Genomic DNA, 26270 nt, shown 5'->3' with positions numbered 1-26270 from the left:
GAGGAGAAGGAGAAGGAGAAGAAGGAGGAGAAGGAGAAGGAGAAGGAGAAGAAGAAGTTCAGTTTGTCTCCAGACATTGGACCAATGTCATGAAGTCAATGTGTCACATGATAAGACACCAGCTGCAGGGGCTGTTTGATTGGCTCTGATTGTCTAATGTGTGTAGCCAATGGTTTCAAGTACAAATCAAACAACAGAAGGGACCAAGCACAGCCCTGTCCGACCCCCTCAGTCAGCTCAGCTTAGAGGGAACAGAGCTTTACAGACTGTCAAGCTCTGTTCCCTCTAAGCTGAGCGCCTGCACAATCGTGTGCTGCTCGCTGAGCGCCTGCACTATCGCGCGCTGCTTGCTGAGCGCCTGCACAATCGCGCGCTGCTCGCTGAGTGCCTGCACAATCGCGCGCTGCTCGCTGAGCGCCTGCACAATCGCGCGCTGCTCGCTGAGCGCCTGCACAATCGCGCGCTGCTCGCTGAGCGCCTGCACAATCGCGCGCTGCTCGCTGAGCGCCTGCACAAACGCATGCTGCTCCAAGGAGGTGTTAAAAAGACGAGAGTCAGCTTCTCTGTGCAGTGTCTCAGGGTGGAGGGGGAGTTTGTGACTACAACTGGCAGAAAATGTTAATACTGTTTAAATAATGACAGTGAAGCTAACATAGCATAGCTAACATAGCATAGCTAACACAGCATAGCTAGCATGACGGACACAGACAGTTCTCACCGATGAAAACAGAAACGGCTCCACACTTTGGACTCTGGACGGACTCGATCACTTCCTGCGGCGACAACGAATCAGAGCTCAGCTTGAACGTGTCTTTGGGCCAATCACGCTGCTCTGTCATGACTAGCCTCCACTGAGGGGCGGGACCACGGCCACCTCGTCTCCGTCGCCGAGCAACAGCAGCTGATCGTCGTCAACGGCAACAAACTCCTGTCGCACAGCGAGCACCAGTGCCCCCTGCAGTGCCGACAGACTGAGGACAGAGGTCAAGGGTTAGACTGAGGACAAATGTCAGACTGAGGACAGACCGAGGACAGAGGTCAGACAGAGGTCAGAGGTCAGACAGAGGTCAGAGGTCAGACCGAGGACAGAGGTCAGACAGAGGTCAGAGGTCAGACAGAGGTCAGAGGTCATCTAAGCCCAACACAAGATTAACTGAATAAACAGAAATGTGTTTACTTTGCCTTAACTTTACTAAAGTCTATTTCACATAAATGTGACTAAAGCTACAGCTGACGTCAGAGTGAAGCTAATGACTAGCATGACGGAGTGAACACAGGGGTCGGAGGTCAGGGGTCAGACCTAGGGTGGCGGCGCTGTAGCTCCGTCCACAGACTACGTCCACTGATGGGCGTGGGCACAGAAACAGGCTCCTCCCTGAGCCCTGTGAGGTCAGCGCTCCGAGCGAAGTACAGCACTTTGACCTGTGACACAGCGACACAGAGACAGGAAGTACAGCACTTTGACCTGTGACACAGCGACACAGAGACAGGAAGTACAGCACTTTGACCTGTGACACAGCGACACAGAGACAGGAAGTACAGCACTTTGACCTGTGACACAGCGACACAGAGACAGGAAGTACAGCACTTTGACCTGTGACACAGCGACACAGAGACAGGAAGTACAGCACTTTGACCTGTGACACAGCGACACAGAGACAGGAAGTACAGCACTTTGACCTGTGACACAGCGACACAGAGACAGGAAGTACAGCACTTTGACCTGTGACACAGCGACACAGAGACAGGAAGTACAGCACTTTGACCTGTGACACAGCGACACAGAGACAGGAAGTACAGCACTTTGACCTGTGACACAGCGACACAGAGACAGGAAGTACAGCACTTTGACCTGTGACACAGCGACACAGAGACAGGAAGTACAGCACTTTGACCTGTGACACAGCGACAAGGTCTATGATTTCTGCGTTTTCGGCGTCGAGCGAGGCGCATCCACTGAGCATGTGCAGACGCCTCGACTCTTCTGAGCATGTGCAGACGCCTCGACTCTTCTGCGCATGTGCAGACGCCTCGACTCTTCTGCGCATGTGCAGACGCCTCGACTCTTCTGCGCATGTGCAGACGCCTCGACTCTTCTGCGCATGTGCAGACGCCTCGACTCTTCTGCGCATGTGCAGACGCCTCGACTCTTCTGAGCATGTGCAGACGCCTCGACTCTTCTGAGCATGTGCAGACGCCTCGACTCTTCTGAGCATGTGCAGACGCCTCGACTCTTCTGAGCATGTGCAGACGCCTCGACTCTTCTGCGCATGTGCAGACGCCTCGACTCTTCTGCGCATGTGCAGACGCCTCGACTCTTCTGCGCATGTGCAGACGCCTCGACTCTTCTGCGCATGTGCAGACGCCTCGACTCTTCTGAGCATGTGCAGACGCCTCGACTCTTCTGAGCATGTGCAGACGCCTCGACTCTTCTGAGCATGTGCAGACGCCTCGACTCTTCTGAGCATGTGCAGACGCCTCGACTCTTCTGAGCATGTGCAGACGCCTGGACTCTTCTGAGCATGTGCAGACGCCTGGACTCTTCTGCGCATGTGCAGACGCCTGGACTCTTCTGCGCATGTGCAGACGCCTGGACTCTTCTGCGCATGTGCAGACGCCTGGACTCTTCTGCGCATGTGCAGACGCCTGGACTCTTCTGCGCATGTGCAGACGCCTCGACTCTTCTGAGCATGTGCAGACGCCTCGACTCTTCTGAGCATGTGCAGACGCCTCGACTCTTCTGAGCATGTGCAGACGCCTCGACTCTTCTGAGCATGTGCAGACGCCTCGACTCTTCTGAGCATGTGCAGACGCCTCGACTCTTCTGAGCATGTGCAGACGCCTCGACTCTTCTGAGCATGTGCAGACGCCTCGACTCTTCTGCGCATGTGCAGACGCCTCGACTCTTCTGCGCATGTGCAGACGCCTCGACTCTTCTGAGCATGTGCAGACGCCTCGACTCTTCTGAGCATGTGCAGACGCCTCGACTCTTCTGAGCATGTGCAGACGCCTCGACTCTTCTGAGCATGTGCAGACGCCTCGACTCTTCTGAGCATGTGCAGACGCCTCGACTCTTCTGAGCATGTGCAGACGCCTCGGCTCTTCTGAGCATGTGCAGACGCCTCGGCTCTTCTGAGCATGTGCAGACGCCTCGGCTCTTCTGAGCATGTGCAGACGCCTCGGCTCTTCTGCGCATGTGCAGACGCCTCGGCTCTTCTGCGCATGTGCAGACGCCTCGGCTCTTCTGAGCATGTGCAGACGCCTCGGCTCTTCTGAGCATGTGCAGACGCCTCGGCTCTTCTGAGCATGTGCAGACGCCTCGGCTCTTCTGAGCATGTGCAGACGCCTCGGCTCTTCTGAGCATGTGCAGACGCCTCGGCTCTTCTGAGCATGTGCAGACGCCTCGGCTCTTCTGAGCATGTGCAGACGCCTCGGCTCTTCTGAGCATGTGCAGACGCCTCGGCTCTTCTGAGCATGTGCAGACGCCTCGGCTCTTCTGAGCATGTGCAGACGCCTCGGCTCTTCTGAGCATGTGCAGACGCCTCGGCTCTTCTGAGCATGTGCAGACGCCTCGGCTCTTCTGAGCATGTGCAGACGCCTCGGCTCTTCTGAGCATGTGCAGACGCCTCGGCTCTTCTGAGCATGTGCAGACGCCTCGACTCTTCTGAGCATGTGCAGACGCCTCGACTCTTCTGAGCATGTGCAGACGCCTCGACTCTTCTGAGCATGTGCAGACGCCTCGACTCTTCTGAGCATGTGCAGACGCCTCGACTCTTCTGAGCATGTGCAGACGCCTCGACTCTTCTGAGCATGTGCAGACGCCTCGACTCTTCTGCGCATGTGCAGACGCCTCGACTCTTCTGCGCATGTGCAGACGCCTCGACTCTTCTGCGCATGTGCAGACGCCTCGACTCTTCTGCGCATGTGCAGACGCCTCGACTCTTCTGCGCATGTGCAGACGCCTCGACTCTTCTGAGCATGTGCAGACGCCTCGACTCTTCTGCGCATGTGCAGACGCCTCGACTCTTCTGCGCATGTGCAGACGCCTCGACTCTTCTGAGCATGTGCAGACGCCTCGACTCTTCTGAGCATGTGCAGACGCCTCGACTCTTCTGAGCATGTGCAGACGCCTCGACTCTTCTGAGCATGTGCAGACGCCTCGACTCTTCTGCGCATGTGCAGACGCCTCGACTCTTCTGCGCATGTGCAGACGCCTCGACTCTTCTGAGCATGTGCAGACGCCTCGACTCTTCTGAGCATGTGCAGACGCCTCGACTCTTCTGAGCATGTGCAGACGCCTCGACTCTTCTGAGCATGTGCAGACGCCTCGACTCTTCTGAGCATGTGCAGACGCCTCGACTCTTCTGAGCATGTGCAGACGCCTCGACTCTTCTGCGCATGTGCAGACGCCTCGACTCTTCTGCGCATGTGCAGACGCCTCGACTCTTCTGCGCATGTGCAGACGCCTCGACTCTTCTGCGCATGTGCAGACGCCTCGACTCTTCTGCGCATGTGCAGACGCCTCGACTCTTCTGCGCATGTGCAGACGCCTCGACTCTTCTGAGCATGTGCAGACGCCTCGACTCTTCTGAGCATGTGCAGACGCCTCGACTCTTCTGAGCATGTGCAGACGCCTCGACTCTTCTGAGCATGTGCAGACGCCTCGACTCCTCTGAGCATGTGCAGACGCCTCGACTCTTCTGAGCATGTGCAGACGCCTCGACTCTTCTGAGCATGTGCAGACGCCTCGACTCTTCTGAGCATGTGCAGACGCCTCGACTCTTCTGAGCATGTGCAGACGCCTCGACTCTTCTGAGCATGTGCAGACGCCTCGACTCTTCTGAGCATGTGCAGACGCCTCGACTCTTCTGAGCATGTGCAAACGCCTCGACTCTTCTGCGCATGTGCAGACGCCTCGACTCTTCTGCGCATGTGCAGACGCCTCGACTCTTCTGCGCATGTGCAGACGCCTCGACTCTTCTGAGCATGTGCAGACGCCTCGACTCTTCTGAGCATGTGCAGACGCCTCGACTCTTCTGAGCATGTGCAGACGCCTCGACTCTTCTGAGCATGTGCAGACGCCTCGACTCTTCTGAGCATGTGCAGACGCCTCGACTCTTCTGAGCATGTGCAGACGCCTCGACTCTTCTGAGCATGTGCAGACGCCTCGACTCTTCTGAGCATGTGCAGACGCCTCGACTCTTCTGAGCATGTGCAGACGCCTCGACTCTTCTGAGCATGTGCAGACGCCTCGACTCTTCTGAGCATGTGCAGACGCCTCGACTCTTCTGAGCATGTGCAGACGCCTCGACTCTTCTGAGCATGTGCAGACGCCTCGACTCTTCTGAGCATGTGCAGACGCCTCGACTCTTCTGAGCATGTGCAGACGCCTCGACTCTTCTGAGCATGTGCAGACGCCTCGACTCTTCTGAGCATGTGCAGACGCCTCGACTCTTCTGAGCATGTGCAGACGCCTCGGCGCGTCCATTACCGCCAGACTGTACCCCGGGCCCCAGAGTTGAATAATGACATCAGAGAAAATAAGACTAGTTTATTTGTGTGGATAGAGAAGATGTGGACAGAAGAGGTCATAACTCTGACCTCTGACCTCTGACACACACAGGATTCTCACATGACACGAGTCACATGACACGAGCCCTGAGGACGGGACAGTGTCTCAGGTCAGAACTTGGATTAGTGACCAACACATTCAATAGAATTTAGTGTAACTTATGGATCTGTTATATAATTATATCATTATATTATTGTATCATTATATTATTATATCATTATATCATTATATTATTGTATCATTATATCATTATATCATTATATTATTGTATCATTATATCATTATATCATTATATCATTATATCATTGTATCATTATATTATTATATCATTATATCATTATATTATTATATTATTATCATCTGCTCCTCATGCTTTTCTCTCAAACAAGAGCGAGTTACATATAACTCATATCTTTATGTTGTAGGATGATGTATAGAACCTGTGACATGAGGCGCGTGCGGCAGGACTCACCAGGGCTGCGGACATGGATCCGGGTCAGAGGTTCTGGTTCTGGTTCTGGTTCAGGCTCGCGCCACACGCGCTTTTACGGTCACGCGTTTGGATCGTTTGCTCTGCCTGCGTCATTCCGTCATTACGTCATTACGTCTGTACGTCTGTTTTCTTCTGCTGCAGCAGTCAGAGCTCCGCAGCACGCCCTTCAGGAGGAAAGAGGAACTGCAGCTTTGTTCTTTCCGTCGCTGCTTTTATTGTGAAGGTTAGACCGGAAGTGCAGGTGCAGGTCTGACGTTCTCTTCCGCCGGGGCTGGAGCTGATGGACGCGCAAAAGGCGAGTATCGATCTGTTTGACGAGCCGGACCGGGCCGATGAGGCGCGTGCCCGGCGGGGGTGTGTCCCTGTGACACGTGACCTCTGTGATACGTGACCTCTGTGACCCCGGTCCTACCAGGGTCCTGCGTGACCCGGTGCACGGGAGGGGGAGGGGCTCACACGGCAGGTCCGGGAGCCGCGCGGCTCTGAGTTTAGTCTTTATTTGTCAGGACCATATCTGCTACTTTCAATCTACAGTCCCTGGCAGGTGAAGACATCACCATAATAAAAGTACACGTTTCATTATTAACATTAGCTCAGTAAAATACAAAAGTTACAACATTAATATAGATACAATCTAACTTGACTGATGTCGGGTCAGGGTCACGGTCAGGGTTAGGGTCACGGTTAGGGTCAGGGTCACGGTCAGGGTTAGGGTCACGGTTAGGGTCAGGGTTAGGGTCACGGTCAGGGTCACGGTCAGGGTTAGGGTCAGGGTCACGGTCAGGGTTAGGGTCACGGTCAGGGTCACGGTCAGGGTCACGGTCAGGGTTAGGGTCACGGTCAGGGTCACGGTCAGGGTTAGGGTCACGGTCAGGGTCAGGGTTAGGGTCACGGTCAGGGTCACGGTCACGGTTAGGGTCAGGGTCACGGTCAGGGTTAGGGTCACGGTTAGGGTCACGGTCAGGGTTAGGGTCACGGTCAGGGTCACGGTCAGGGTTAGGGTCACGGTCAGGGTCACGGTCAGGGTTAGGGTCACGGTCATGGTCGGGACAGTTTCTGCTGCTGTGGAGAGGATGGAGTGGTTAGTTCAGCACAGATGGAGGTGAAGCAGCGTTATTAAGGATTTTGAGTTTTTAGATTTGAAAATAAAATAAGTCAAAACTAATCATTTTGTATTTGCTCAGGACGTTTCACTGGTGATAACCAAGTGTTTTTGTCCATTGCCTTTAATGCTTGGCCATAGAGATGTGAGAGACTTGAGCACGTCTCATTGGCCTGAGACAGGATCAACCCGCAGGTGACCCGCCTGTACCCGCAGGTGACCCGCCTGTACCCGCAGGTGACCCGCCTGTACCCGCAGGTGACCCGCCTGTACCCGCAGGTGACCCGCCTGTACCCGCAGGTGACCTCTACTCTTGAGTCCTAAAACATTTGACTCATGTGACACAGGAGCAGGATGTGCTGGACAGTGTTACACAAACAGACGCCGTGTTCCCTGTTTCTACACAACAACTCTATCCACACAACAACTCTATCCACACAACAACAACAACAACAACTGTATCCACACAACAACTCTATCCACACAACAACAACAACAACAACTGTATCCACACAACAACTCTATCCACACAACAACAACAACAACAACTCTATCCACACAACAACTCTATCCACACAACAACTCTATCCACACAACAACAACAACAACAACTGTATCCACACAACAACTGTATCCACACAACAACAACAACAACAACAACTGTATCCACACAACAACTGTATCCACACAACAACTGTATCCACACAACAACTGTATCTACACAACAACTGTATCCACACAACAACTGTATCCACACAACAACAACAACAACAACAACTCTATCCACACAACAACTGTATCCACACAACAACTGTATCCACACAACAACTGTATCCACACAACAACTGTATCTACACAACAACTGTATCCACACAACAACTCTATCCACACAACAACTCTATCCACACAACAACTCTATCCACACAACAACAACAACAACAACTGTATCTACACAACAACTGTATCTACACAACAACTGTATCTACACAACTGTATCTACACAACAACTGTATCTACACAACAACTGTATCTACACAACTGTATCCACACAACAACTGTATCCACACAACAACTGTATCTACACAACAACTGTATCCACACAACAACTGTATCTACACAACACCTGTATCCACACAACAACTGTATCCACACAACAACTGTATCCACACAACTGTATATACACAACAACTGTATCTACACAACACCTGTATCCACACAACAACTGTATCCACACAACAACTGTATCCACACAACAACTGTATCTACACAACAACTGTATCCACACAACAACTGTATCTACACAACAACTGTAACCACACAACAACTGTATCCACACAACAACTGAATCTACACAACAACTGTATCCACACAACATTTGTATCCACACAACAACTGTATCCACACAACAACTGTATCCACACAACAACTGTATCTACACAACTGTATCTACACAACAACTGTAACCACACAACAACTGAATCTACACAACAACTGTATCCACACAACAACTGTAACCACACAACAACTGTATCTACACAACAACTGTATCTACACAACAACTGTATCTACACAACTGTATCTACACAACAACTGTAACCACACAACAACTGTATCTACACAACAACTGTATCCACACAACAACTGTATCCACACAACAACTGTATCTACACAACAACTGTATCAACACAACAACTGTATCCACACAACAACTGTTTCTACACAACAACTGTATCTACACAACAACTGTATCTACACAACTGTATCTACACAACAACTGTATCTACACAACAACTGTATCCACACAACAATTGTATCCACACAACAATTGTATCCACACAACAACTGTATCTACACAACAACTGTAACCACACAACAACTGTATCTACACAACTGTATCTACACAACAATTGTATCCACACAACAACTGTATCTACACAACAACTGTATCTACACAACAACTGAATCTACACAACTGTATCTACACAACAACTGTATCCACACAACAACTGTATCTACACAACAACTGTATCAACACAACAACTGTATCCACACAACAACTGTATCTACACAACAACTGTATCAACACAACAACTGTATCCACACAACAACTGTATCCACACAACAACTGTATCTACACAACAACTGTATCTACACAACAACTGTATCCACACAACAATTGTATCTACACAACAACTGTATCCACACAACAACTGTATCCACACAACAATTGTATCCACACAACAACTGTATCCACACAACAATTGTATCTACACAACAACTGTATCCACACAACAACTGTATCCACACAACAACTGTATCTACACAACAACTGTATCTACACAACAACTGTAACCACACAACAACTGTATCTACACAACAACTGTATCCACACAACAACTGTATCTACACAACAACTGTATCCACACAACAACTGTATCTACACAACAACTGTATCTACACATCAACTGTATCTACACAACAATTGTATCCACACAACAACTGTATCCACACAACAATTGTATCTACACAACAACTGTATCCACACAACAACTGTATCCACACAACAACTGTATCCACACAACAACTGTATCTACACAACAACTGTATCCACACAACAACTGTATCTACACAACAACTGTATCCACACAACAACTGTATCTACACAACAACTGTATCTACACATCAACTGTATCCACACAACAACTGTATCTACACAACAACTGTATCCACACAACAACTGTATCTACACAACAACTGTATCTACACATCAACTGTATCTACACAACAACTGTATCCACACAACAACTGTTTCCACACAACAACTGTATCCACACAACAACTGTATCCACACAACAACTGTATCTACACAACAACTGTATCCACACAACAATTGTATCCACACAACAACTGTATCCACACAACAACTGTATCTACACAACAACTGAATCTACACAACAACTGTATCTACACAACAACTGTATCCACACAACAACTGTATCCACACAACAACTGTATCCACACAACAATTGTATCCACACAACAACTGTATCCACACAACAATTGTATCCACACAACAACTGTATCCACACAACAACTGTATCTACACAACTGTATCCACACAACAACTGTATCTACACAACAACTGTATCTACACAACAACTGTATCCACACAACAACTGTATCTACACAACAACTGTATCCACACAACAACTGTATCTACACAACAACTGTATCTACACAACAACTGTATCTACACAACAACTGTATCCACACAACAACTGTATCAACACAACAACTGTATCCACACAACAACTGTATCCACACAACAACTGTATCCACACAACAACTGTATCTACACAACAACTGTACCTACACAACAACTGTATCTACACAACTGAATCTACACAACTGTATCTACACAACAACTGTATCCACACAACAACTGTATCCACACAACAATTGTATCCACACAACAACTGTATCCACACAACAACTGTATCTACACAACAACTGTATCTACACAACTGTATCCACACAACAATTGTATCCACACAACAACTGTATCCACACAACAATTGTATCCACACAACAACTGTATCTTCACAACAACTGTATCTACACAACTGTATCCACACAACAACTGTATCTACACAACAACTGTATCTACACAACAACTGTATCTACACAACAACTGTATCCACACAACAACTGTATCTACACAACAACTGTATCTACACAACAACTGTATCTACACAACAACTGTATCCACACAACAACTGTATCTACACAACAACTGTATCTACACAACAACTGTATCCACACAACAACTGTATCTACACAACAACTGTATCCACACAACAACTGTATCTACACAACAACTGTATCTACACAACAACTGTATCTACACAACAACTGTATCCACACAACAACTGTATCTACACAACAACTGTATCCACACAACAACTGTATCTACACAACAACTGTATCCACACAACAACTGTATCCACACAACAACTGTATCCACACAACAACTGTATCTACACAACAACTGTATCCACACAACAACTGTATCTACACAACAACTGTATCCACACAACAACTGTATCTACACAACTGAATCTACACAACAACTGTATCTACACAACAACTGTATCCACACAACAACTGTATCTACACAACTGAATCCACACAACAATTGTATCCACACAACAATTGTATCCACACAACAACTGTATCCACACAACAACTGTATCTACACAACAACTGTATCCACACAACAACTGTATCTACACAACTGAATCCACACAACAACTGTATCCACACAACAACTGTATCTACACAACAACTGTATCTACACAACTGTATCTACCCAACTGTATCTACACAACAACTGTATCTACACAACAACTGTATCAACACAACAACTGTATCCACACAACAACTGTATCCACACAACAACTGTATCTACACAACAACTGTATCAACACAACAACTGTATCTACACAACAACTGTATCCACACAACAACTGTATCCACACAACAACTGTATCTACACAACAACTGTATCTACACATCAACTGTATCTACACAACAACTGTATCCACACAACAACTGTATCTACACAACAACTGTATCTACACAACAATTGTATCAACACAACAACTGTATCCACACAACAACTGTATCTACACAACAACTGTATCTACACATCAACTGTATCTACACAACAACTGTATCTACACATCAACTGTATCTACACATCAACTGTATCTACACAACAACTGTATCTACACAACTGTATCTACACAACAACTGTATCCACACAACACCTGTATCTACACAACAACTGTATCTACACAACAACTGTATCTACACAACAACTGTATCTACACATCAACTGTATCTACACAACAACTGTATCCACACAACAACTGTATCTATACAACAACTGTATCTACACAACAACTGTATCTACACAACAACTGTATCTACACATCAACTGTATCTACACAACAACTGTATCTACACAACTGTATCTACACAACAACTGTATCCACACAACAACTGTATCTACACAACAACTGTATCTACACAACAACTGTATCCACACAACAACTGTATCTACACAACAACTGTATCTACACATCAACTGTATCTACACAACTGTATCTACACAACAACTGTATCCACACAACAACTGTATCTACACAACAACTGTATCTACACAACAACTGTATCCACACAACAACTGTATCTACACAACTGAATCTACACAACAACTGTATCTACACAACAACTGTATCTACACAACAACTGTATCTACACAACAACTGTATCCACACAACAATTGTATCCACACAACAACTGTATCCACACAACAATTGTATCTACACAACAACTGTATCTACACAACAACTGTATCTACACAACAACTGTATCTACACAACAACTGTATCCACACAACAACTGTATCCACACAACAATTGTATCCACACAACAACTGTATCCACACAACAATTGTATCCACACAACAACTGTATCCACACAACAACTGTATCTACACAACAACTGTATCTACACAACAACTGTATCCACACAACAACTGTATCCACACAACAACTGTATCTACACAACAACTGTATCTACACAACAACTGTATCTACACAACTGTATCTACACAACTGTATCTACACAACAACTGTATCCACACAACTGTTTCCACACAACAACTGTATCCACACAACAACTGTTTCCACACAACAACTGTTTCCACACAACAACTGTATATACACAACAACTGTATCCACACAACAACTGTATCCACACAACAACTGTATCCACACAACAACTGTATCCACACAACAACTGTATCTACACAACAACTGTATCTACACAACAACTGTATCCACACAACAACTGTATCCACACAACAACTGTATCTACACAACTGTATCTACACAACTGTATCTACACAACAACTGTATCCACACAACTGTTTCCACACAACAACTGTATCCACACAACAATTGTATCCACACAACAACTGTATCCACACAACAATTGTATCCACACAACAACTGTATCCACACAACAACTGTATCTACACAACAACTGTATCTACACAACAACTGTATCCACACAACAACTGTATCCACACAACAACTGTATCTACACAACAACTGTATCTACACAACAACTGTAACCACACATCAACTGTATCTACACAACTGTATCTACACAACTGTATCTACACAACAACTGTATCCACACAACTGTTTCCACACAACAACTGTATCCACACAACAACTGTTTCCACACAACAACTGTTTCCACACAACAACTGTTTCCACACAACAACTGTATCCACACAACAACTGTATCTACACAACTGTATCTACACAACTGTATCTACACAATAACTGTATCCACACAACAACTGTATGTACACAACAACTGTATCTACACAACAACTGTATCTACACAACAACTGTATCCACACAACAACTGTATCTACACAACAACTGTATCCACACAACAACTGTATCCACACAACAACTGTATCCACACAACAACTGTATCTACACAACAACTGTATCTACACAACAACTGTATCTACACAACTGTATCTACACAACAACTGTATCCACACAACAACTGTATCCACACAACTGTATCCACACAACAACTGTATCCACACAACAACTGTATCTACACAACAACTGTAACCACACAACAACTGTATCTACACAACAACTGTATCTACACAACAACTGTATCTACACAACTGTATCTACACAACAACTGTATCCACACAACAACTGTATCTACACAACAACTGTATCTACACAACAACTGTATCCACACAACAACTGTATCTACACAACAACTGTATCTACACAACAACTGTATCCACACAACAACTGTATCTACACAACAACTGTATCTACACAACTGTATCTACACAACAACTGTATCCACACAACAACTGTATCTACACAACAACTGTATCTACACAACAACTGTATCCACACAACAACTGTATCTACACAACAACTGTATCTACACAACAACTGTATCTACACAACAACTGTATCTACACAACAACTGTATCTACACAACAACTGTATCTACACAACAACTGTATCTACACAACAACTGTATCTACACAACAACTGTATCTACACAACAACTGTATCCACACAACAACTGTATCTACACAACAACTGTATCTACACAACAACTGTATCTACACAACAACTGTATCTACACAACAACTGTATCCACACAACAACTGTATCCACACAACAACTGTATCTACACAACAACTGTATCTACACAACAACTGTATCCACACAACAACTGTATCTACACAACAACTGTATCTACACAACAACTGTATCTACACAACAACTGTATCCACACAACAACTGTATCTACACAACAACTGTATCTACACAACAACTGTATCCACACAACAACTGTATCTACACAACAACTGTATCTACACAACAACTGTAACCACACATCAACTGTATCTACACAACTGTATCTACACAACTGTATCTACACAACAACTGTATCCACACAACTGTTTCCACACAACAACTGTATCCACACAACAACTGTTTCCACACAACAACTGTTTCCACACAACAACTGTTTCCACACAACAACTGTATCCACACAACAACTGTATCTACACAACTGTATCTACACAACTGTATCTACACAATAACTGTATCCACACAACAACTGTATGTACACAACAACTGTATCTACACAACAACTGTATCTACACAACAACTGTATCCACACAACAACTGTATCTACACAACAACTGTATCCACACAACAACTGTATCCACACAACAACTGTATCCACACAACAACTGTATCTACACAACAACTGTATCTACACAACTGTATCTACACAACAACTGTATCCACACAACAACTGTATCCACACAACTGTATCCACACAACAACTGTATCCACACAACAACTGTATCTACACAACAACTGTAACCACACAACAACTGTATCTACACAACAACTGTATCTACACAACAACTGTATCTACACAACAACTGTATCTACACAACAACTGTATCCACACAACAACTGTATCCACACAACAACTGTATCTACACAACAACTGTATCTACACAACAACTGTAACCACACATCAACTGTATCTACACAACTGTATCCACACAACTGTTTCCACACAACAACTGTATCCACACAACAACTGTTTCCACACAACAACTGTTTCCACACAACAACTGTTTCCACACAACAACTGTATCCACACAACAACTGTATCTACACAACAACTGTATCTACACAACAACTGTATCCACACAACAACTGTATCTACACAACAACTGTATCCACACAACAACTGTATCTACACAACAACTGTATCCACACAACAACTGTATCCACACAACAACTGTATCCACACAACAACTGTATCTACACAACAACTGTATCTACACAACTGTATCTACACAACAACTGTATCCACACAACTGTATCCACACAACAACTGTATCCACACAACAACTGTATCTACACAACAACTGTAACCACACAACAACTGTATCTACACAACAACTGTATCTACACAACAACTGTATCTACACAACTGTATCTACACAACAACTGTATCCACACAACAACTGTATCTACACAACAACTGTATCTACACAACAACTGTATCCACACAACAACTGTATCTACACAACAACTGTATCCACACAACAACTGTATCTACACAACAACTGTATCTACACAACAACTGTATCTACACAACAACTGTATCCACACAACAACTGTATCTACACAACAACTGTATCTACACAACAACTGTATCCACACAACAACTGTATCTACACAACAACTGTATCTATACAACAACTGTATCTACACAACAACTGTATCTACACAACAACTGTATCTACACAACAACTGTATCTACACAACAACTGTATCCACACAACAACTGTATCTACACAACAACTGTATCTACACAACAACTGTATCTACACAACAACTGTATCTACACAACAACTGTATCCACACAACAACTGTATCCACACAACAACTGTATCTACACAACAACTGTATCTACACAACAACTGTATCCACACAACAACTGTATCTACACAACAACTGTATCTACACAACAACTGTATCTACACAACAACTGTATCTACACAACAACTGTATCCACACAACAACTGTATCTACACAACAACTGTATCTACACAACAACTGTATCCACACAACAACTGTATCCACACAACAACTGTATCTACACAACAACTGTATCTACACAACAACTGTATCCACACAACAACTGTATCTACACAACAACTGTATCTACACAACAACTGTATCCACACAACAACTGTATCTACACAACAACTGTATCCACACAACAACTGTATCCACACAACAACTGTATCTACACAACAACTGTATCTACACAACAACTGTATCCACACAACAACTGTATCTACACAACAACTGTATCTACACAACAACTGTTTCCACACAACAACTGTATCCACACAACAACTGTTTCCACACAACAACTGTTTCCACACAACAACTGTTTCCACACAACAACTGTATCCACACAACAACTGTATCTACACAACTGTATCTACACAACTGTATCTACACAATAACTGTATCCACACAACAACTGTATGTACACAACAACTGTATCTACACAACAACTGTATCTACACAACAACTGTATCCACACAACAACTGTATCTACACAACAACTGTATCCACACAACAACTGTATCCACACAACAACTGTATCCACACAACAACTGTATCTACACAACAACTGTATCTACACAACTGTATCTACACAACAACTGTATCCACACAACAACTGTATCCACACAACTGTATCCACACAACAACTGTATCCACACAACAACTGTATCTACACAACAACTGTAACCACACAACAACTGTATCTACACAACAACTGTATCTACACAACAACTGTATCTACACAACTGTATCTACACAACAACTGTATCCACACAACAACTGTATCTACACAACAACTGTATCTACACAACAACTGTATCCACACAACAACTGTATCTACACAACAACTGTATCCACACAACAACTGTATCTACACAACAACTGTATCTACACAACAACTGTATCTACACAACAACTGTATCCACACAACAACTGTATCTACACAACAACTGTATCTACACAACAACTGTATCTACACAACAACTGTATCTACACAACAACTGTATCTACACAACAACTGTATCTACACAACAACTGTATCCACACAACAACTGTATCTACACAACAACTGTATCTACACAACAACTGTATCTACACAACAACTGTATCTACACAACAACTGTATCCACACAACAACTGTATCCACACAACAACTGTATCTACACAACAACTGTATCTACACAACAACTGTATCCACACAACAACTGTATCTACACAACAACTGTATCTACACAACAACTGTATCTACACAACAACTGTATCCACACAACAACTGTATCTACACAACAACTGTATCCACACAACAACTGTATCTACACAACAACTGTATCTACACAACAACTGTATCTACACAACAACTGTATCTACACAACAACTGTATCTACACAACAAGTGAACTGGTCTTTACTCAGAGTTAGACAGGGATGAAGTAATGATCGTTAGAGGTTTCAATCTCCAGGTGAACGTGAGTGATGACTCTCAGTAATGCCTTCAGCGCCTTGTTAGACAGTTTGCCCTCGAGAGTTTGCGCTGTTCTGTTCAGTATATAAGTGCAGACGCCCTCTGGTTGTGGCATTAGTGGGACTGCGAGCAGCTGCAGGTGCTCCTCTCTACGGGTCACCTGCTCTCAATGGGACACCTCTATGGGACACCTCCTCTCTATGGGACACCTCCTCTCTATGGGACACCTCCTCTCTATGGGACATCTCTATGGGACACCTCTCACACATACACATACATATACACATACATAGGACGCCGTGTGGACACGACACATGTAGGACGCCGTGTGGACACGACACATGTAGGACGCCGTGTGGACACGACACATGTAGGACGCCGTGTGGACACGACACATGTAGGACGCCGTGTGGACATGACACATGTAGGACGCCGTGTGGACATGACACATGTAGGACGCCGTGTGGACATGACGCATGTAGGACGCCGTGTGGACATGACGCATGTAGGACGCCGTGTGGACATGACACATGTAGGACGCCGTGTGGACATGACACATGTAGGACGCCGTGTGGACATGACACATGTAGGACGCCGTGTGGACATGACACATGTAGGACGCCGTGTGGACATGACACATGTAGGACGCCGTGTGGACATGACGCATGTAGGACGCCGTGTGGACATGACACATGTAGGACGCCGTGTGGACATGACACATGTAGGACGCCGTGTGGACATGACACATGTAGGACGCCGTGTGGACATGACACATGTAGGACGCCGTGTGGACACGACACATGTAGGACACCGTGTGGACACGACACATGTAGGACGCCGTGTGGACATGACACATGTAGGACGCCGTGTGGACATGACACATGTAGGACGCCGTGTGGACACGACACATGTAGGACGCCGTGTGGACACGACACATGTAGGACACCGTGTGGACACGACACATGTAGGACGCCGTGTGGACATGACACATGTAGGACGCCGTGTGGACATGTGTTTAGGGACCGGAGCAAAAGGACAAATGGAATGGAAGGTGAAATAGAGCGTTACAATTTGAATAAGACATAAAATACAACATGATGGAAACATCAATGTTGTATTTTATATCTTATTCAAACGCTTCAGACATAGAGTTTAAAGACAATGAATATGTAAATGAGACTCATGAGAATAATAATAATTAAAGCCGCAAGCGGCAATGATCAGCCCTCGCCACGCCTACGCCGCCAATTGGGGCGTGGCTAACGCGCCCCAATTGTCCTTTTATTACGCCTACTGCTGAATCTGTGACGCTGTCACATCTTCTCCCCTTTGTTTTACCATCAAAAAGCAATTTTATTTCGAATTCTACGATTTTTACACGTGTGAACATTTGTGTGACTTTTCGTCAATGTCACTGGGTGAAAAATAGGGGGCGTGTCCCGACATTTTTCAAATATCATAAACTATACATTTTCGGAAAGCGCTCGTGCTTTCCTCCCTCATGGTGTGGGTCCCTGGTCACTGACGGGTACTTTCATTCATTTTGAGTGGGCTCCGCCCACTTTGTGTTTTTGGCCCTCTAAACAGTAATAATGTTACATTTTTGCATCACATGTTTATATCAACTGAACATGCAAGAGATGGAACGTGTTTGTGAGCTACTTAGCGCAAATGAGTGTTAAGTGCTCGTTTAGTGCGCACTTTTGCACGGGCTTCGCCCGTTTACAACGGTAATGTTCCATTTTCATACTACTAATTAGTCTGCAGGGGGCGTGCGTGAGTGAAGGAGTGCGTTAGTGAGTGTTTGGAAGTGGGCGAGCGCTTCGCGCTCGATTTCGTGCGCACTATGTGCGCACTTTGGCAGCCGTGCTTCGCCCGGCCTTACGAGATTAATAGGCCTCTCGCCAGCTTGTGGTGCTCGGGCCTAATAATGATGATGATGTGGAAGTTGTAAATGAGACAATCTGACTTTGTGTTAAATAATTTGTTCAACAACAGATTTTATTTGCATTGTTTAAAGTGTTTAAAAGTTAATTTGTTATGAGTTTTTTTTAAATAGAATGTTTACAAATACAATTGTTGCATCAATGGAAAATATTGATTGTTTGTCACTTTCGTGTTTTGCTGTGTAATTATCAAATTGTTTTACAAATTTGGAAAAATGAACGGATTGTTTAGCAGCTGCTGCTGCACAAGAGAAAATCCTTCATCTGACCCCTGTGTGACCCCTGTGTGACCCCTGTGTGAGCTCTGTGTGACCCCTGTGTGACCCCTGTATGAGCTCTGTGTGACCCCTGTGTGACCCCTGTATGACCCCTGTGTGACCCCTGTGTGACCCCTGTATGAGCTCTGTGTGACCCCTGTGTGACCCCTGTATGACCCCTGTGTGACCCCTGTGTGACCCCTTGATGAGCCTGTATGACCTTGTGTGACCCCTGTGTGACCCCTTTTTGACCCTGTGTGACCCCTTTTTGACCCTCTATGACCCCTGTGTGACCCCTATGTGACTCTTTGTGACCCCTGTGTGACCCCTCTGTGACCTCTTTATAACCCCTGTGTGACCCCTGTGTGACCCCTGTATGACCCTGTGTGACCCCTTTATGACCCTGTGTGACCCCTGTGTGACCCCTGTATGACCCTGTGTGACCCCTGTATGACCCCTGTGTGACCCCTTGATGAGCCTGTATGACCCTGTGTGACCCCTGTATGACCCTGTGTGACCCCTGTGTGACCCCTGTGTAACCCGTGTGTGACCCCTGTGTGACCCTGTGTGACCCCTGTATGACCCTGTGTGACCCCTGTGTGACCCCTGTATGACCCGTGTATAACCCGTGTGTGACCCTGTGTGACCCTGTGTGACCCCTGTATGACCCTGTGTGACCCCTTTATGACCCTGTGTGACCCCTGTGTGACCCCTGTATGACCCTGTGTGACCCCTGTATGACCCCTTGATGAGCCTGTATGACCCCGTGTGACCCCTGTGTGAGCCCTGTATGACCCTTGTATGACCCTGTGTGACCCCTGTGTGACCCCTGTATGACCCTGTGTGACCCCTGTATGACCCTGTGTGACCCCTGTATGACCCTGTGTGACCCCTGTATGACCCCTGTATGACCCTGTGTGACCCCTCTGTGACCCTGTATGACCCTCTGTGACCCTGTATGACCCTGTGTGACCCCTGTATGACCCTGTGTGACCCCTGTATGACCCTGTGTGACCCCTGTATGACCCTGTGTGACCCCTCTATGACCCTGTGTGACCCTGTATGACCCTGTGTGACCCCTGTATGACCCTGTGTGACCCCTGTATGACCCTGTGTGACCCCTGTATGACCCTCTGTGACCCCTGTATGACCCTGTGTGACCCCTGTATGACCCTGTGTGACCCCTGTATGACCCTGTGTGACCCCTGTATGACCCTGTGTGACCCCTCTATGACCCTGTGTGACCCTGTATGACCCTGTGTGACCCTGTGTGACCCCTGTATGACCCTGTGTGACCCCTGTATGACCCTGTGTGACCCCTGTATGACCCTCTGTGACCCCTGTATGACCCTGTGTGACCCCTGTATGACCCTGTGTGACCCCTGTGTAATAACAGATCATGGAACAAAGTGGGTTCTGTTTTATTCTGCTCTTTTTTTAAATATCCAACAAAATCTTTTGCACTTTTCTTATTCATTGTTGTTTGTTGCACCTTAAACTTAAACCTTCTGCTCCAATCAGAGGATTGTGAATATTTACTAAATACTTGGCCTGGTCCTGGTCCTGGTTCTGGTTCTGGTTCTGGTTCTGGTTCTGGTTCTGGTTCTAACCTGGTTTGTGTTCCAGGAGGCTCTGCGTCGCATCATCATCACTCTGACCAGTAAGAACCAAGAACTCAGGGACTTCCTCCAGTCTCTGGACTGGACCAGGACCGGACTAAAGGCGAGTCCAGGACTAAACCAGGACTAAACCAGGACTAAACCAGGACTAAACCAGGACTAAACCGGGACTAAACCAGGACTAAACCAGGACTAAACCGGGACTAAACCAGGACTAAACCAGGACTAAACCAGGTCTAAACCAGGACTAAACCAGGACTTTGTCTCGTTTCTCTTAGGAGGAGTCATGTCACGTGATGTCAGAGCTGGAGGCGGAGCTAGAGTTGTTAAACTCAACCCTGGAGGAGAAGGGGGCGGAGCTCCGGTCAGCAATTATCCAATCACACGAGCAGAAGGAGGCAGAGCTACAGGTAAGACTATTTTACTTCCTCTGACAAAGACTTTCTTAAAGTCTGTGAAAAGAATATTTTAAACAGTTAAAGGTGAGAAAACAGAGCAGACGTAACACAAAGAGGATTATACATGTCAGAATACACCGTAAACAGGATTATACATGTCAGAATACACCGTAAACAGGATTATACATGTCAGAATACACCGTAAACAGGATTATACATGTCAGAATACACCGTAAACAGGATTATACATGTCAGAAGACACCGTAAACAGGATTATACATGTCAGAATACACCGTAAACAGGATTATACATGTCAGAAGACACCGTAAACAGGATTATACATGTCAGAATACACCGTAAACAGGATTATACATGTCAGAATACATCGTAAACAGGATTATACATGTCAGAAGACACCGTAAACAGGATTATACATGTCAGAATACACTGTAAACAGGATTATACATGTCAGAAGACACCGTAAACAGGATTATACATGTCAGAAGACACCGTAAACAGGATTATACATGTCAGAAAACACCGTAAACAGGATTATACATGTCAGAAGACACCGTAAACAGGATTATACATGTCAGAATACACCGTAAACAGGATTATACATGTCAGAATACACCGTAAACAGGATTATACATGTCAGAAAACACCGTAAACAGGATTATACATGTCAGAATACACTGTAAACAGGATTATACATGTCAGAATACACCGTAAACAGGATTATACATGTCAGAATACACCGTAAACAGGATTATACATGTCAGAATACACCGTAAAAAGGATTATACATGTCAGAAGACACCGTAAACAGGATTATACATGTCAGAATACACCGTAAACAGGATTATACATGCCAGAATACACCGTAAACAGGATTATACATGTCAGAATACACCGTAAACAGGATTATACATGTCAGAATACACCGTAAACAGGATTATACATGTCAGAATACACCGTAAACAGGATTATACATGTCAGAAGACACCGTAAACAGGATTATACATGTCAGAATACACCTTAAACAGGATTATACATGTCAGAATACACCGTAAACAGGATTATACATGTCAGAATACACCGTAAACAGGATTATACATGTCAGAAGACACCGTAAACAGGATTATACATGTCAGAAGACACCGTAAACAGGATTATACATGTCAGAATACACTGTAAACAGGATTATACATGTCAGAATACATCGTAAACAGGATTATACATGTCAGAATACACTGTAAACAGGATTATACATGTCAGAATACACCGTAAACAGGATTATACATGTCAGAATACACCGTAAACAGGATTATACATGTCAGAAGACACCGTAAACAGGATTATACATGTCAGAATACACTGTAAACAGGATTATACATGTCAGAATACATCGTAAACAGGATTATACATGTCAGAATACACCGTAAACAGGATTATACATGTCAGAAGACACCGTAAACAGGATTATACATGTCAGAAGACACTGTAAACAGGATTATACATGTCAGAATACACTTTAAACAGGATTATACATGTCAGAATACACCGTAAACAGGATTATACATGTCAGAATACACCGTAAACAGGATTATACATGTCAGAATATACTGTAAACAGGATTATACATGTCAGAATACATCGTAAACAGGATTATACATGTCAGAATACACTGTAAAAAGGATTATACATGTCAGTTTACACTGTAAACAGGATTATACATGTCAGTTTACACTGTAAAAAGGATTACACATGTCAGAATACACCGTAAACAGGATTATACATGTCAGAAGACACCGTAAACAGGATTATACATGTCAGAATACACCGTAAACAGGATTATACATGTCAGAATACACCGTAAACAGGATTATACATGTCAGAATACACCGTAAACAGGATTATACATGTCAGAAGACACCGTAAACAGGATTATACATGTCAGAAGACACCGTAAACAGGATTATACATGTCAGAAGACACCGTAAACAGGATTATACATGTCAGAAGACACCGTAAACAGGATTATACATGTCAGAAGACACCGTAAACAGGATTATACATGTCAGAATACACTGTAAAAAGGATTATACATGTCAGAATACACCGTAAACAGGATTATACATGTCAGAATACACTGTAAAAAGGATTACACATGTCAGAAGACACCGTAAACAGGATTATACATGTCAGAATACACCGTAAACAGGATTATACATGTCAGAATACATCGTAAACAGGATTATACATGTCAGAATACACCGTAAACAGGATTATACATGTCAGAATACACTGTAAACAGGATTATACATGTCAGAATACACCGTAAACAGGATTATACATGTCAGAATACACTGTAAACAGGATTATACATGTCAGAATATACCGTAAACAGGATTATACATGTCAGAATACACTGTAAACAGGATTATACATGTCAGAATACACCGTAAACAGGATTATACATGTCAGAATACACTGTAAACAGGATTATACATGTCAGAATATACCGTAAACAGGATTATACATGTCAGAATACACCGTAAACAGGATTATACATGTCAGAATACACCGTAAACAGGATTATACATGTCAGAATACACCGTAAACAGGATTATACATGTCAGAATACACCGTAAACAGGATTATACATGTCAGAATACACTGTAAACAGGATTATACATGTCAGAAAACACTGTAAACAGGATTATACATGTCAGAAAACACTGTAAACAGGATTATACATGTCAGAATACACCGTAAACAGGATTATACATGTCAGAATACACTGTAAAAAGGATTACACATGTCAGAATACACCGTAAACAGGATTATACATGTCAGAAGACACCGTAAACAGGATTATACATGTCAGAATACACCGTAAACAGGATTATACATGTCAGAATACACCGTAAACAGGATTATACATGTCAGAAGACACCGTAAACAGGATTATACATGTCAGAAGACACCGTAAACAGGATTATACATGTCAGAAGACACCGTAAACAGGATTATACATGTCAGAAGACACCGTAAACAGGATTATACATGTCAGAATACACCGTAAACAGGATTATACATGTCAGAATACACCGTAAAAAGGATTATACATGTCAGAAAACATTGTAAACAGGATTATACATGTCAGAATACACCGTAAACAGGATTATACATGTCAGAAGACACCGTAAACAGGATTATACATGTCAGAAGACACCGTAAACAGGATTATACATGTCAGAATACACCGTAAACAGGATTATACATGTCAGAAGACACCGTAAACAGGATTATACATGTCAGAATACACCGTAAACAGGATTATACATGTCAGAAGACACCGTAAACAGGATTATACATGTCAGAAGACACCGTAAACAGGATTATACATGTCAGAAGACACCGTAAACAGGATTATACATGTCAGAAGACACCGTAAACAGGATTATACATGTCAGAAGACACCGTAAAGAACCACATGATTAAAGGAGACAAACGTGGGCTTTGAGCGTTTGGATTGGCTGAAATGCAATCGAAGTCTTCTCTTTGACTGTGATTGGCAGGCGCAGCACTGGGCGGGACAAAGAGCTCTGTCGGCCAGTGAGGAGCTGCTAACCTTCGCTAACTCCGCCCTCGATATCAATGACAACACCCACTTCCTGCAGGTGACTTTGGTTCATTCTAAATCAGAGCTGGCATCATGCAGCAGCAGGGTGTGTCCTTCATGTCTCCTTCATGTGTCCTTCATGTCTCCTTCATATGTCCTTCATGTCTCCTTCATGTCTCCTTCATGTCTCCTTCATGTGTCCTTCATGTCTCCTTCATGTGTCCTTCATGTCTCCTTCATATGTCCTTCATGTCTCCTTCATATGTCCTTCATGTGTCCTTCATGTCTCCTTCATGTGTCCTTCATGTCTCCTTCATGTGTCCTTCATGTCTCCTTCATATGTCCTTCATGTCTCCTTCATATGTCCTTCATGTGTCCTTCATGTCTCCTTCATGTGTCCTTCATGTCTCCTTCATATGTCCTTCATGTCTCCTTCATGTCTCCTTCATGTCTCCTTCATGTGTCCTTCATGTCTCCTTCATATGTCCTTCATGT

At 44.6% G+C, this 26270-nt stretch overlaps 2 protein-coding genes across 4 annotated transcripts in view; one reads left to right on the top strand and one right to left on the bottom strand.

Annotated features, from left to right (window-relative positions):
- The window catches only part of LOC140367080 (molybdopterin synthase catalytic subunit), a 135320-nt gene extending 129199 nt beyond the window's left edge, over positions 1 to 6121 (bottom strand). For 2 of the 3 annotated variants that reach the window (XM_072453404.1, XM_072453402.1), the window contains exons 1-2: positions 1301 to 1425; positions 719 to 971 (exon numbers count right to left, since the gene is read on the bottom strand). In XM_072453404.1, coding sequence (XP_072309505.1) covers positions 719 to 839 — 121 coding nt within the window. In that variant the 5' untranslated portion in view covers positions 840 to 971; positions 1301 to 1425. Of the gene's footprint in view, positions 1 to 718; positions 972 to 1300; positions 1426 to 6044 lie in introns of those variants that run through there. The other variant, XR_011928099.1, reaches the window with a different exon arrangement.
- A 151-nt stretch (positions 6122 to 6272) lies between these two features.
- LOC140367078 (FSD1-like protein) overlaps positions 6273 to 26270 on the top strand; it is a 48908-nt gene continuing 28910 nt past the window's right edge. The window contains exons 1-4 of the mRNA XM_072453400.1: positions 6273 to 6360; positions 21757 to 21852; positions 22028 to 22159; positions 25732 to 25833. Coding sequence (XP_072309501.1) covers positions 6346 to 6360; positions 21757 to 21852; positions 22028 to 22159; positions 25732 to 25833 — 345 coding nt within the window. The 5' untranslated portion in view covers positions 6273 to 6345. The remainder of the gene's footprint in view (positions 6361 to 21756; positions 21853 to 22027; positions 22160 to 25731; positions 25834 to 26270) is intronic.

This window comes from Eucyclogobius newberryi, unplaced genomic scaffold (genome assembly GCF_026437365.1).
Source record: "Eucyclogobius newberryi isolate DKJ021-1_F unplaced genomic scaffold, fEucNew1.0.hap1 SCAF_2, whole genome shotgun sequence".
NCBI lineage: Eukaryota > Metazoa > Chordata > Actinopteri > Gobiiformes > Gobiidae > Eucyclogobius > Eucyclogobius newberryi.
Note: the sequence above shows the minus strand (reverse complement) of the source record. Positions and strands in the feature narration are given on the sequence as shown.